This window comes from Staurois parvus, unplaced genomic scaffold (genome assembly GCF_062004578.1).
Source record: "Staurois parvus isolate SC_StPar_1 unplaced genomic scaffold, SC_StPar_1.0 ptg000031l, whole genome shotgun sequence".
Lineage (NCBI taxonomy): Eukaryota > Metazoa > Chordata > Amphibia > Anura > Ranidae > Staurois > Staurois parvus.
The window spans coordinates 216,462-228,491 of NW_028317827.1; the positions used below are offsets into that span (position 1 = coordinate 216,462).

The 12,030-nt window shown below is 37.8% G+C and overlaps 1 protein-coding gene across 27 annotated transcripts in view; it reads right to left on the bottom strand.

Moving 5' to 3' along the window:
- Positions 1–12,030, bottom strand: part of NEB (nebulin) — a 257,274-nt gene that overhangs the window by 137,212 nt on the left and 108,032 nt on the right. For all 27 annotated transcript variants that reach the window (XM_089659448.1, XM_089659440.1, XM_089659316.1 and 24 more), the window contains 9 exons: positions 11,613–11,819; positions 11,230–11,334; positions 10,141–10,248; positions 8,912–9,223; positions 8,590–8,796; positions 7,781–7,885; positions 2,930–3,037; positions 612–923; positions 173–376 (listed from right to left, as the gene is read on the bottom strand). In XM_089659448.1, the coding sequence (XP_089515574.1) occupies positions 173–376; positions 612–923; positions 2,930–3,037; positions 7,781–7,885; positions 8,590–8,796; positions 8,912–9,223; positions 10,141–10,248; positions 11,230–11,334; positions 11,613–11,819 (1,668 nt within the window). The remainder of the gene's footprint in view (positions 1–172; positions 377–611; positions 924–2,929; positions 3,038–7,780; positions 7,886–8,589; positions 8,797–8,911; positions 9,224–10,140; positions 10,249–11,229; positions 11,335–11,612; positions 11,820–12,030) is intronic.

Consider the following 12,030-nt stretch of genomic DNA (forward strand, 5'->3'; position numbering starts at 1 on the left):
ACCTTCCTCCCACCAAGCCACATGTGCATGAGCTGTTGGCATGGTTATCAGTTAAGCTGGGAGTATACTAAGGATATACGCTTACAGGCCAGTGGGGTGCGGTGGCAGGTATGTTCGAAGATGGTACTAAAATATCACCTTTAGATGAGCACTTTTAATAATTGCCACCTACCTTATTCATAATATCTGCATTGGATTTAGCCAGCACCAATTCCAGGGAGTCAGTGACACTGGTGAATCTAAATTTGTCTGGATGTTGGCGATACTTCTTCTCGCTTATGATGATGCTTGCCTTCTTGTTCTTCTCATCATCCAAGGAACCAGAGGGTGCCCAGCCAATTCCTTTAAGCCATTGCAAGTCAGATTTGTAGATGTTCTTGAAGAGACACAAGAAATTACATTTTACAGCATTCATTTGTCACATAAACGGTAAATTGAATTTTGAAAACACTAAGCACAACATCTTAAACAGGAAAAGGGAGCTCAGACTATGGAACACAGAGAATAGAGGTTATTAGTACAATGTCTATTCGTCTGTATATTGATTTTTGCAACTTCTATTGGGCTTTAATATAACTAGTATTTGAAATTATAATAAAAGGTGTTCTTACATCACTCTGTATATCGTACATCTTTCTTGCCTGTACCACATCATTCTGGTCAGGGAGACAGGTCCACTTGTGAAGGTAATGTTTATAGTCAATGTCACTGACTAATTTCTGGCATTTCTTGGCCAGTAATATTCCCAGCATATCCACTGGGGTATTGAACTTGGTCCTCCATTTTTCATACTCCTTCTTGTACTCTCTGTCACTCTGTATCTTGGCCACGTGCATGGCCCATACAGATTTGGGATCATCTTGCAGGCTGCGGAAACCGACATGGTGGCCTTTCTGCTTACGGTAAGCTTGTTTGTACTTGTACTGAAATAAGTTTCAAAAAGACACAGAAGATTTTACATCACAGGTACATTTATATAGGTAACGTTAGAAAATCTGAAAGTACATCTAATAAAATGCATTTTATTAGATGTACTTCTGTCCATTCAAAGTGAAATCCCAGACATTTTGTATTTGGACAGAGTGAAAAATGGTGGAAACCTCTAAGAGGTTTCTATTGCTGTCTGTGATCCTTTTTGGGATTCACACTCACTCATCATTACAGGGAGTGAGGGGAAATCTCTCCAACAGCAATACAAACTGCAACAGAAAAAACAGTAAAGTAGGGAATAATGAGAATCTTTGCCATGTTGATATTGCTGTGTGTCAGATTTCCCCGCTCATCCTGTGCATTCACACAGGAAATACAAGAAGTATTAGAAAATCTTTATAACAGCAATATTATTATTATTATTATACAGGATTTATATAGCGCCAACAGTTTGCTTAGTGCTTTACAATATACCGGGAGACAATACAGCAACAATACAGTTCAATACAAAAGGGATAGGAGGGCCCTGCTCCTTGGAGCTTACAATCTAGGAGGGAGGGGCTAGTGGTACAAAAGGTAGACCAGAAATGCAAACCCGGCAAATGTTCTCCCCACTTCCAAAAAAAAAAAAATTCTAGTGTTTCATTTGAATAAATAGGAAAATTTGGTGTTGATCTACTAAAGGAAAATAGGTTGTTCACGTTGCAAGGGAATTTTCATTTTGCAAGGGAAATTTCCTTTAGCTTGGAGAATGAGGTGAAGCTTTGCTAACTTCCTTCATTTATTCAAGTGCAAGCAAAATTAATGCTTTTTTCCTTGCACATGATTTGGTATTCCTTGCGAAGGGAATTTTTACCAAATTGAATAGCCTATTTGCCTTTAGTAAATCAACCTAGAAACATGTAATATTATATAGGTAAATAATACATGTACACTTTATTAGATAACAAAAATGCTATACAAAACAAAATAAAATTGTAGTTGTGTAATAGCAAAACAAATCAGTTTGAAATAACATCTTATGGATTGAAAGCCCTCACGAGCAGGGCCCTCTGAATCTTCTTGTATTGAATGTATTGTAACTGTACTGTCTACTTTTGTTTCGTAAAGTGCTGTACGAACTGTTGGTGCTATGTAAATCCTATATAAGCAGATACTGAGAATTAATTACATATACCCAATATAGGTCATTGGTAAACTAACCCTCCTCAAAAGGAACTTGGGAAATGTGTGCTATTTTAATATATGATATATTACATAAATGATCTTAAAATAACTATTTAATTATATAGGTAACAAAAAATGCTTTTTGAATAGAACACATTTATCTGGGCAGCACAGTGGATAAGTGGTTAGCACTTCTGCCTGACAGCACTATGATTGTTGGTTTGATGCACAGAGTTTGCATGTTATCATTGTGCCTGTGTGGGTTTCCTACGGGTACTCCACTCTCTTCCCACACTCCAAAGACACACTGGTAGGTAAATTGACCCTAGAATTTGTATGTACGAATGTACCTTGAGGGTTAGGGATTGATGTGAATGTACAATATATGCAAATTGATGACTCTATATACAGTAAGTACCTGTAATGAAAGAACTATATTTTTTTGGAGTAAATAGTGGAAAATGTGCATGAAACATGCTGAAATTACTAATACATTCTTGAATAATAAAGCAAGGTATATATTTTATTTACTGTATAAATTACAGATTCTGTTTTTAGATATCATTTCATGTGGGACTGCATAGAGACCTGGATTTTTTTTACTGTTTTAAGTCTGTGAGAAAAATACAGACTGTGTGGATCAATTTCACCTACAGATAATGTTTGACCTGACCAACAGCTGAAAAGTGTTAAGCAGTCTGACAACATGATCATTCTTCTCCCTATGAATAGGCCACCCTAGTGTCATCATGCATCTTACACATTATTTTATAGAAATAATGATGTGTAATATATATATATATATATATATATATATAAAATAAAATCTTACATCGCTGGCAATGTCCCTTGAGGATCTGGCAGCTTTGATAGCAATAGCATCAGCTCGCAGGTCATAGCCCTTCTTCTTGATCTCTTCGTAGCCGGATTTGTAGAGTTTCTGTTAGATACATTTCATAATTACAAATTTTAAATATAAAGCTATTGTTGGTATAGTGAATAGAGTATTCTAGAATACATGTTTAGATCTTCAAAAATAATATCCTACTGTATGTCCTCAGTTTTAGTTCTCAAGTTCTGACAACTTAGAAGCAAAAGACCTGGCGTCATATACACTGCTCAAAAAAATGAAAAACCACTAATCAGAGTATAGCATCAAGTCAGTTAAGCTCCTGGGATATTGATCTGCTCAGTTAAGTAGCAGAGGGTTGTTAAGTAGTTTCAGCTGCTTTGGTATTAATGAAATTAGCAACAGGTGCACTAGATGGGCAACAATGAGACAAACCTCAACATAGGAATGGTTTTACAGGTGAAGGCCACTGGCAAATAATTTTACCCTACTCATCTTTTCTGACTGTTTTTCACTAGTTTTGCATTTGGCTAGGGTCAGTGTCACTACTGGTAGCATGAGGCGATACCTGGACTCTACAGAGGTTGCACAGACAGTGCAACTCCTCCAGGATGGCACATCAATACGTGCCATTGCAGAAGGTTTGCTGTGTCTCTAGAGCATGGAGGAGATCCCAGGAGACAGGAAGTTACTCTAGGAGAGCTGGACAGGCCGTAAAAGCTCCTTAACCCATCAGCAGGACTAGTAGCTGCAAGGAGGAACAGGATGAGCACTGCCTGGGCCCTACAAAATGACCTCCAGCAAGCCACTGGTGTGAAAGTCTCTGACCAAACAATCAGAAACAGACTTCATGAGGGTGGCCTGAGGGCCCGATGTCCTCTAGTGGGCCCTGAGCTCACTGGCCAGCACCATAGAGCTCAATTGGCATTTGCCATTGAATACCAGAATTGGCAGGTCTGCCACTGGCGCCCTGTGCTTTTCACAGATGAGAGCAGGTTCACCCTGAGCACAGACAGACGTGAGAGGGTCTGGAGAAGCCATGGAGAATGTTATGATGAGTGTAACATTGTTCAGCATGACCGTTTTGGTGGTGGGTCAGTGATGGTCTGGGGAGGCATATCCATGGAGGGACACACAGACCCCTACAGGCTAGAAAATGGCACCCTGACTGCCATTAGGTATCAGGATGAAATCCATGGACCCATTGTCAGACCCTACGCTGGTGCAGTGGGTCCTGGGTTCCTCTTGGTGCATGATAATGCTCGGCCTCATGTAGCGAGAGTATGCAGGAAGTTCCTGAAGGATGAAGGAATTGATACAATTGAATGGCCCCCACACTCGCTTGACCTAAATCCCATAGAACACTTTTGGGATATCATGTTTTGGTTTATCCAATGCTGCCAGGTTGCACCTCAGACTGTTCAGGAGCTCAGTGATGCCTTGGTCCAGATCTGGGAGGAAATACCCCAGCACACCATCCGTCGTCTCATTAGGAGCATGCCCTGACATAGTCAGGCATGCATACAAGCACGTGGGGGCCATAAAAACTACTGAGTACCATTTTGAGTTTCTGCAATGAAATTTCAGCATAATGGACTGGCCTGCTGCATCATTTTTTCACTTTGATTTTCGCGGTGTCTTAAGATTCAGTCTTCTGTAGGTTGATAATTTTCATTTTCACCAAACAATAGAGCTTCCTTACATTCCTAGCACATTACCCAGTCCATATCAGTATAGATATCCAGCAGGATATTTTTCCCCATTGAGATCTGATGTGTTTTCAAAGTGTTCCTTTAATTTTTTTGAGCAGTACGTATATATATTCTCATGTCAAGTTATGGATGTTGTGTAAGTGTACCACTTACAGGTATTTACTACATCCTAAATAATATTTTTTTTGTTGCATTTCTACACTTACAGAAAATTGTGACAAGTCTGGAATTGATTAATGCAAAAATAAAAAGTGCAGTATAATGCCCAAATCATTTATCACCATACAGTTGCAAGAAAAAGTATGTGAACCCCTTGGGATTACGTGGAGTTTTGCATGAATTGGGCATAAAATGTGCTCTGAACGTCATCTAAGTCACAACAATAGAAGAACACAGTCTGCTGAACATAATACTACACAAACATTAGATGTTGCCATGGTTTAATTGCACATAACATGGAAACATTCACAGTGCAGGGAGGAAAAAGTATGTGAGGCCCTAGCTTAATGACTTCTCCCAGAGCTAATTGGAGCCAGGAGTGAGCCAACCTTGACTCCAATCAGTGTGATGATATTGGATGTGTTGCTGACAGCTGTCCTGCCCTTAAAAAACACACACCTGTTTTGGGTTTACTGGTTTCAAGAAGCACTGTCTGATGTGAACCATGCCTCGCAGAAAAGAGCTCTCAGAAGACCTACGATCAAGAATTGTTGACTTGCATGAAGCTGGAAAGGGTGACAAAAGTATCTCCAAAAGCCTTGATGTTGATGTGTCCACGGTAAAACAGACTGTCTACAAATGGAGAAAGTTTAGCACTGTTGCTTCTCTCCCTAGGCGTGGTCGTCCTGTAAAAATGACTGCAAGAGCACAGCGCTGAATGCTGCATGAGGTAAAGAAGAATCCCAGAGTGTCAGCTAAAGACCTACAGAAATCTCTGGCACATGCTAACATTTTTGTTGACACATCTACAATAAGGAAAACATGAAACAAGAATAGAGTACATGGGAGGACACCACGGAGGAAGCCATTGCTGTCCAAAAAGAAGATTGCAGCACGTTTGAAGTTTGCAAAAGAGCACCTGGATGTTCCACAGCACTACTGGCAAAATATACTGTGGACAGATGACACCAAGATTGAGTTGTTTGGGAAGAACACACAACACTATGTGTGGAGAAAAAAAGGCACAGCACACCAACATCAAAACCTCATCCCCACTGTGAAACATGGCGGAGGGAGCATCATGGTTTGGGGCTGCTTTGCTGCCTCAGGGCCTGGACGGATTGTTGTCATCGATGGGAAAATGAATTCCAGAGTTTATCAAGACATTTTGCAGGAAAACGTACGACCATCTGTCCGCCAACTGAAGCTCCGCAGAGGATGGGTGATGCAACAGGACAATGACCCAAAGCATACAAGTAATTCAACAAAACAATGGCTGCAACAGCACAGAATACGCCTTCTGGAGTGGCCCAGTCAGAGTCCTGACCTCAACCCCATTGAAATGCTGTGGCATGACCTTAAGAGAGCGATTCACACCAGACATCCCAAGAATATTGCTACACTGAAACAGTTTTGTGAAGAGGAGTGGTCCAAAATGACTCCAGATCGTTGTGCAGGTCTGATCTGCAACTACAGGAAACGTTTGGTTGAGGTTATTGCTGCCAAAGGAGGGTCAACCAGTTATTAAGTCCAAAGGTTCACATACTTTTTCCTCCCTGCACTGTGAATGTTTACATGTTATGTGCAATGAAACCATGGCAACATCTAATGTTTGTGTAGTATTATGTTCAGCAGACTGTGTTCTTCTATTGTTGTGACTTAGATGACGTTCAGAGCACATTTTATGCCCAATTCATGCAAAACTCCACGTAATCCCAAGGGGTTCACATACTTTTTCTTGCAACTGTATATGCAATTGTATTCTTTCTTTGGTCAGAAGCCTTTTATATTACCCTGAGCTACAGCACTAGAATTGATCATAATGGTTGCCACTATTTTCTTGTAACACTGAAATCTGAGGTTCTACTCTAATAACAGCCTTACCTACATGAAGCCTGTGTGTCCTCCTGGTGTTTGCGTGTCTTTTAATCACACTATCCAAATAAATACTGCCTCACGCAGCCACCAGTGCATGTCTGCATAACTTTTATGACAATACATTGTAAGCTCATTGGGCAAAGTCTTATGGGAATGGTTTCCTGTTAAGCACAGTTGAACATGCTGTGATACGTAAATTAGTTTGATATATAACAGACTGTTGTACTTTTTTAATCGACATACCAGAAAAAATTTGTATGTTTCGTTTTGAAAAATTTTTTGGACGAAAATTTCATTTTGAGAGATTCAAATGTACAGTATATGAATCTTTGAATGGACACTGTAATGAATGTCAACAAATCCGAAAAAAGTTATTACAAAATTAACTAATGCATTTATTTAATTTGTTTCATTCGGATGACATCACGTGATAGTGGTTCAGGCCCATGGGAAAATTAATTCAATTTTCATAAGAGTTTGATCATATGGATTCTGATAATGAATGAATCTGAATTTAGTTTCATTTGTTAATACGGATGCACATGATGCTAATTGATATTGTCTAATCAGCTCATGGCATTTCTCTTGGTAGGTTGAACTAGCATTCGAAAATATTGAATCCTTCCAAGTCAAATCTGTCCGACTGGATAATGTATTCAATATATATCAATCTTCCAGAAAAACTGCTAACTTTTTCAAATCCACCCGAACCAACAAATATACGAAAAGGATGCTGAAAATAAGAAACGAATTCTGAAAACAAATTTGTTCAACATAATTGATGAAACTAAATTCTTCAATGAATGAATGCATCCGAAACAAAGCGAAAATTTCTAGAGTGCACATGTCTAATGTGTGTTTATCTCAGATAACCTTTAAAAATTGTATTTCAATTGTCTGCAAACTAGATTTTTCTTCAAAATAGCAGTTTTTTTTCTTTCTATTTTTATAGCTTTTTATAGCTATAAATAGCTAGCAAAATAGGATTTTTTTTTTCTTTTACCAGAACTAGTTATCTCTTCTTCCATTGCTAGAATGTGACAATGTATCAGTTTCATGTACACAGTACTGCATCTGTACTTACTTCACTGATATTGACCAGGTTTGCCTTTGCCTGGAGGATTTCAGGAGTGTCTGGCATGACATGGATTTGTTTCTTATCCTTTTCCCAGGCTTCTTTGTAAAGTTTCTGCAGGAACAAAATGACATTAATGTAAATAATTGTTCAGAAACTTAGAATGCAGAGGTGCCCAGCCATACCTGCATGCAGCAGTTAGACAATGTATACTTATAAACTCAGTGCAGCAGATTAGCACTGACTTCTAGGATGCTAGTCACAAATTTCCACAGACGCAACAAAATCACGTGTAAAGCCTTTCTAGAAATGTGCAGGCACCTATCATTACACAGTGAGTGTTTTGCTCACAATGAGGGTGGGTAACTCTGTAACAATGTCCATGGTTTTGGAACAGGATATATAACTAGCTCATATAGGTATGATGGTTAGGTTTCACACATATTTAACCATTCAAAGTATGCATCAGTGGAAGTACATTTGATTGCTACACTGACAAAATGTGATTTGTAAAAGCACTAACCCAATTAGCTAAAGGACACACATTTAAAGTGCTGTGATAAACTGAGTTTAAGTTATTTTACATCTAAAATATTATATTAAATTGTATTTTTATATAGTCCTTTAGTATATTACATTTACATTCACAAGTGTATTTGATGTTATTTGCCTACTTTAAATGTTATATCGTAATACTTAAACAAACTTTGTTTTAAATCTATAAAAGATTATAATAAGATATAAAAATAAATATTTCCATATTACATGAAATGTGTACATAACAGTAGTTAAATGAATGCATTCCATTTACAGTTTACCTGATTCATGATTTGAGCATTATTCTTGGCCAAAACTAACTCCATAGAGTCAGGCAAGCTTGTAAAGCGGAAAGTGTCTGGGTGCTGGCGGTATTTCTTCTCACTGAGGATAGTCATGGCTTTTCTGTTCTTCTCGGCTTCCTGGGATCCAAAAGGAATCCATCCTACACCCTTCATGAATTCATTGTAGTCTGCCTTGTAGACATTCTGAAATAAGGAGCAGAAACTGAGTAGAATCTATGTTTCCAGTTTTCCCTAAACTGTATAGTAAAGAAGAATGCATAGCAATGGAAGATATGACCTCCTCACACTCTACACTTACATCACTTTGTATCTCATAGACTTTTCTTGCTTGGACAAAAGCTGTCTGGTCAGGCAGACAAGTCCAGCTGTGCAGGAGTCGTTTGTAGTCAATATCGCTAACTAAGGTCTGGCATTTTTTGGCCAATAGGAAGCCGAGCATATCCACAGGCATGTTAAACTTCGTCTTCCACTTCTCAAAGTCTTTCTTATACTCCCGGTCACTCTGGATCTTAGCCACATGCATGGACCATACTAACTTAGGATCGTCTTTAATACTGCGGAATCCAACATGGTGTCCCTGCTGCTTCCTGTAAGCTGTTTTGTATTTATACTAAAAAAGAAAAAGAAAGAATTTATAAAAGTCATTGTTATTATATAATAATATCTTAGCTTTCATATTTTTGCAAGATAATTTAAGTCCCCATTAAGTAAATTGTTCCTCAAATATTTTGTCATCAAAAAGGTTTTGACCCGAACACAAAACAATGCTTTCTATGTTCATAGATGAGCCCACTTAGGACTAGAATTACTTTTCAAATGAACTCTCCACTCAAAGCAGAGATTTACATTTCCAAGAAGCTTCATATAACTCAAGGGGACTTTGGCAGTGAGATCTCTGCATCCAGGTTCTCAAATTTACCAACCTGTCATGGCCAGTAAAAGGGGGGGGGGGGGGGTTCTGCTGCTCCTGTTAACAGACAAGGTAGGAAAATGTGAAATTTTTCCTTCTGCCTTTGTTATGACCTTGGTAAAGAATTAAATTCAATAGCTTCTTTGAAGAAAACTTTCTGGTGAAGTAATCTCCTTGAGTCTCCCTGAGTGTATAGGATGCCAGCGGGTGATTGAACCCATACCTCTTCACACTGTGGGCATTTCTTACCATAAAAAAAGTTCTTTGGATCTTCTAAGGAGATATTTTCTAAAACTGGACACACATATAAGACAATGCTTAAAAGACGTTGCTTGTTTTTAATTGGATAATTCAGTGAGCTCGCATCTATGACAGCAATGCTAACTAGTTAAGATCAGTTTTAAGACATTGTGTATATGCTATATTCCCTGCCCCCCACCCTGATGAATTGCCTCTGCTGCTGTGTGCTTGCTTATCCAATCTCTCCATTCCAAAATATTTTATGCTTGGGTCAACCAAACAGATAGTCTAAATATGCCTTTATAATTGACTGTCCTTAAAAGTCACTGGGAGCCTTAAATAAGTACAAACAAATATAATATTACAGTCATACTTACATCACTGGCAATATCTCTTGAGGCCTTGGCTGCCTTAATTGATATAGCATCTGGTTTTAGATCATATCCCTTCTTAATGATGTCTTGCCATCCAGATTTGTATAATTTCTAGAACAAAAGAAAAACAACTGTTAAAACTTTTCCAAATCTGCACAAAACTGTATAAGGTATGGGACAGATGCTAATGTCATATCCCACTGGAAGATTTTATCTTGCTCTATTGCTTAGCTTGTACTTTAAGAGCAACAGTGACAACTTGCTTGACAGCAGGCTTCATTTAGAACAGTGAGCTATATATTTCAAAGATTTACATTTCAGCTGTTAGTTGGAATCAGACATGTAGTTCCTGGGCAAATGAAGTAGATCTGTCAATAAATATTTATGTCAAGTTGAATTATGGGAAGTGGGCAGGGAATTCCATCCTCTGAATGGAGCTCAGAGAATAAGTAGGTTATCTGCATAGAAACTGAAGGGAAGAGATGAGTGGATTGATTTTTGCCAGTGGACCAGGGTATTTTTTGTATAATCAGGTATTCCTAAATCTGTCCATGGCTGCCTGAATCTCTTTTTTACTTATGACTAGCTTAAAGATAATTATTCAAAATAAGAAATATTCTGCCATGCCTGATTTTGTTTCCTTGGATGACCTTAGGTGTCTCATTCCATCATATTGTATTGAAAATATTCCTACACACGGTACTGGAAACATTAGGTATAATCATATTAAGGATAAGTGTGTAAACTTATCATTGCATTTATTGTGTTGTTGTTGCTGCTTATAGAGTAATATAGTCTGGCTAGGGAAAATGATGCCCTTTAAAGAGTGAGGTATTCCCAATAGTTACCAACTGGGTTTCAGCTTTCATACTGTGGAAAGATTAAATAAAAGTAGTCATCTGTTCCATTTTTGTCATCATTTTCTGCTTCATAGTTTTAATAGATCTGCACCCTAATCTGGATTTAACATGAGAGAATTTTGGGAATTTGTTTCAAACCATAGCACAGTATCATTCAGCTTTTATATAGACACGCTGTTTTCATAATACACTTTGAAGTATAAAATGCTAAAATGTTAGCAATACCACTCACTTCACTGAAGTTGATCTTGTTTTGTTTGGCCTGAAGAATGTCTGGTGTGTCTGGCATTACATGGATCTTTGTCTTCTCCTTCTCCCAGGCTTTAATGTACCGGCGCTAAAAAAATATAAAAATTATATTGATTAATTTGCATCACAAAAAAGATCTATACTATTAAAATGATATAATATTAAATAATAAATAATAAAAATTAAATAATAATAGTATTAAAATGATTATGCTATACAGTAGTTGCAGTACTAAATATAATAAATAATGAAAGAAAACATATACAAACATTACAGATTTCCTCTACTAACAAAGTGTTCCCAAGAATGAAGCTAAACTTATGCCATCTATGTCTAAAAGGTAACACATTTAATATAATAACTTACTTTATCCATAGTGACAGCATTCTGCTTGGCTAAGTCAAGATCCATGGAATCCATGTCCTTGGTAAAGGAGAACTTGCTGGGGTGTTGGCGGTATTTGGAATCACTTATAATCTCAGATGCTTTCCTGCTCTTCTCGACATCAAGAGAGCCCAGAGGAGTCCAGCCCATTCCTTTGTACCATTGATTGTAGTCTAGCCTATATTCATTCTGCAGTTTGGAGATTAAAATATTCTTTTAAACCTTACAAAATTCTCTCATGCAATGCAATATTTTTTAAATAATACCGCAGAAATATTGAGTGTGTGTTTTATGTTAATGAAACTATATGAAGAAAACATAAAGACCAACTACATCCCAAACGTTTTTATTAGCTATAGATAGAGCAAATGAAGGAGTAGAACATTTCTGAATTTCTATC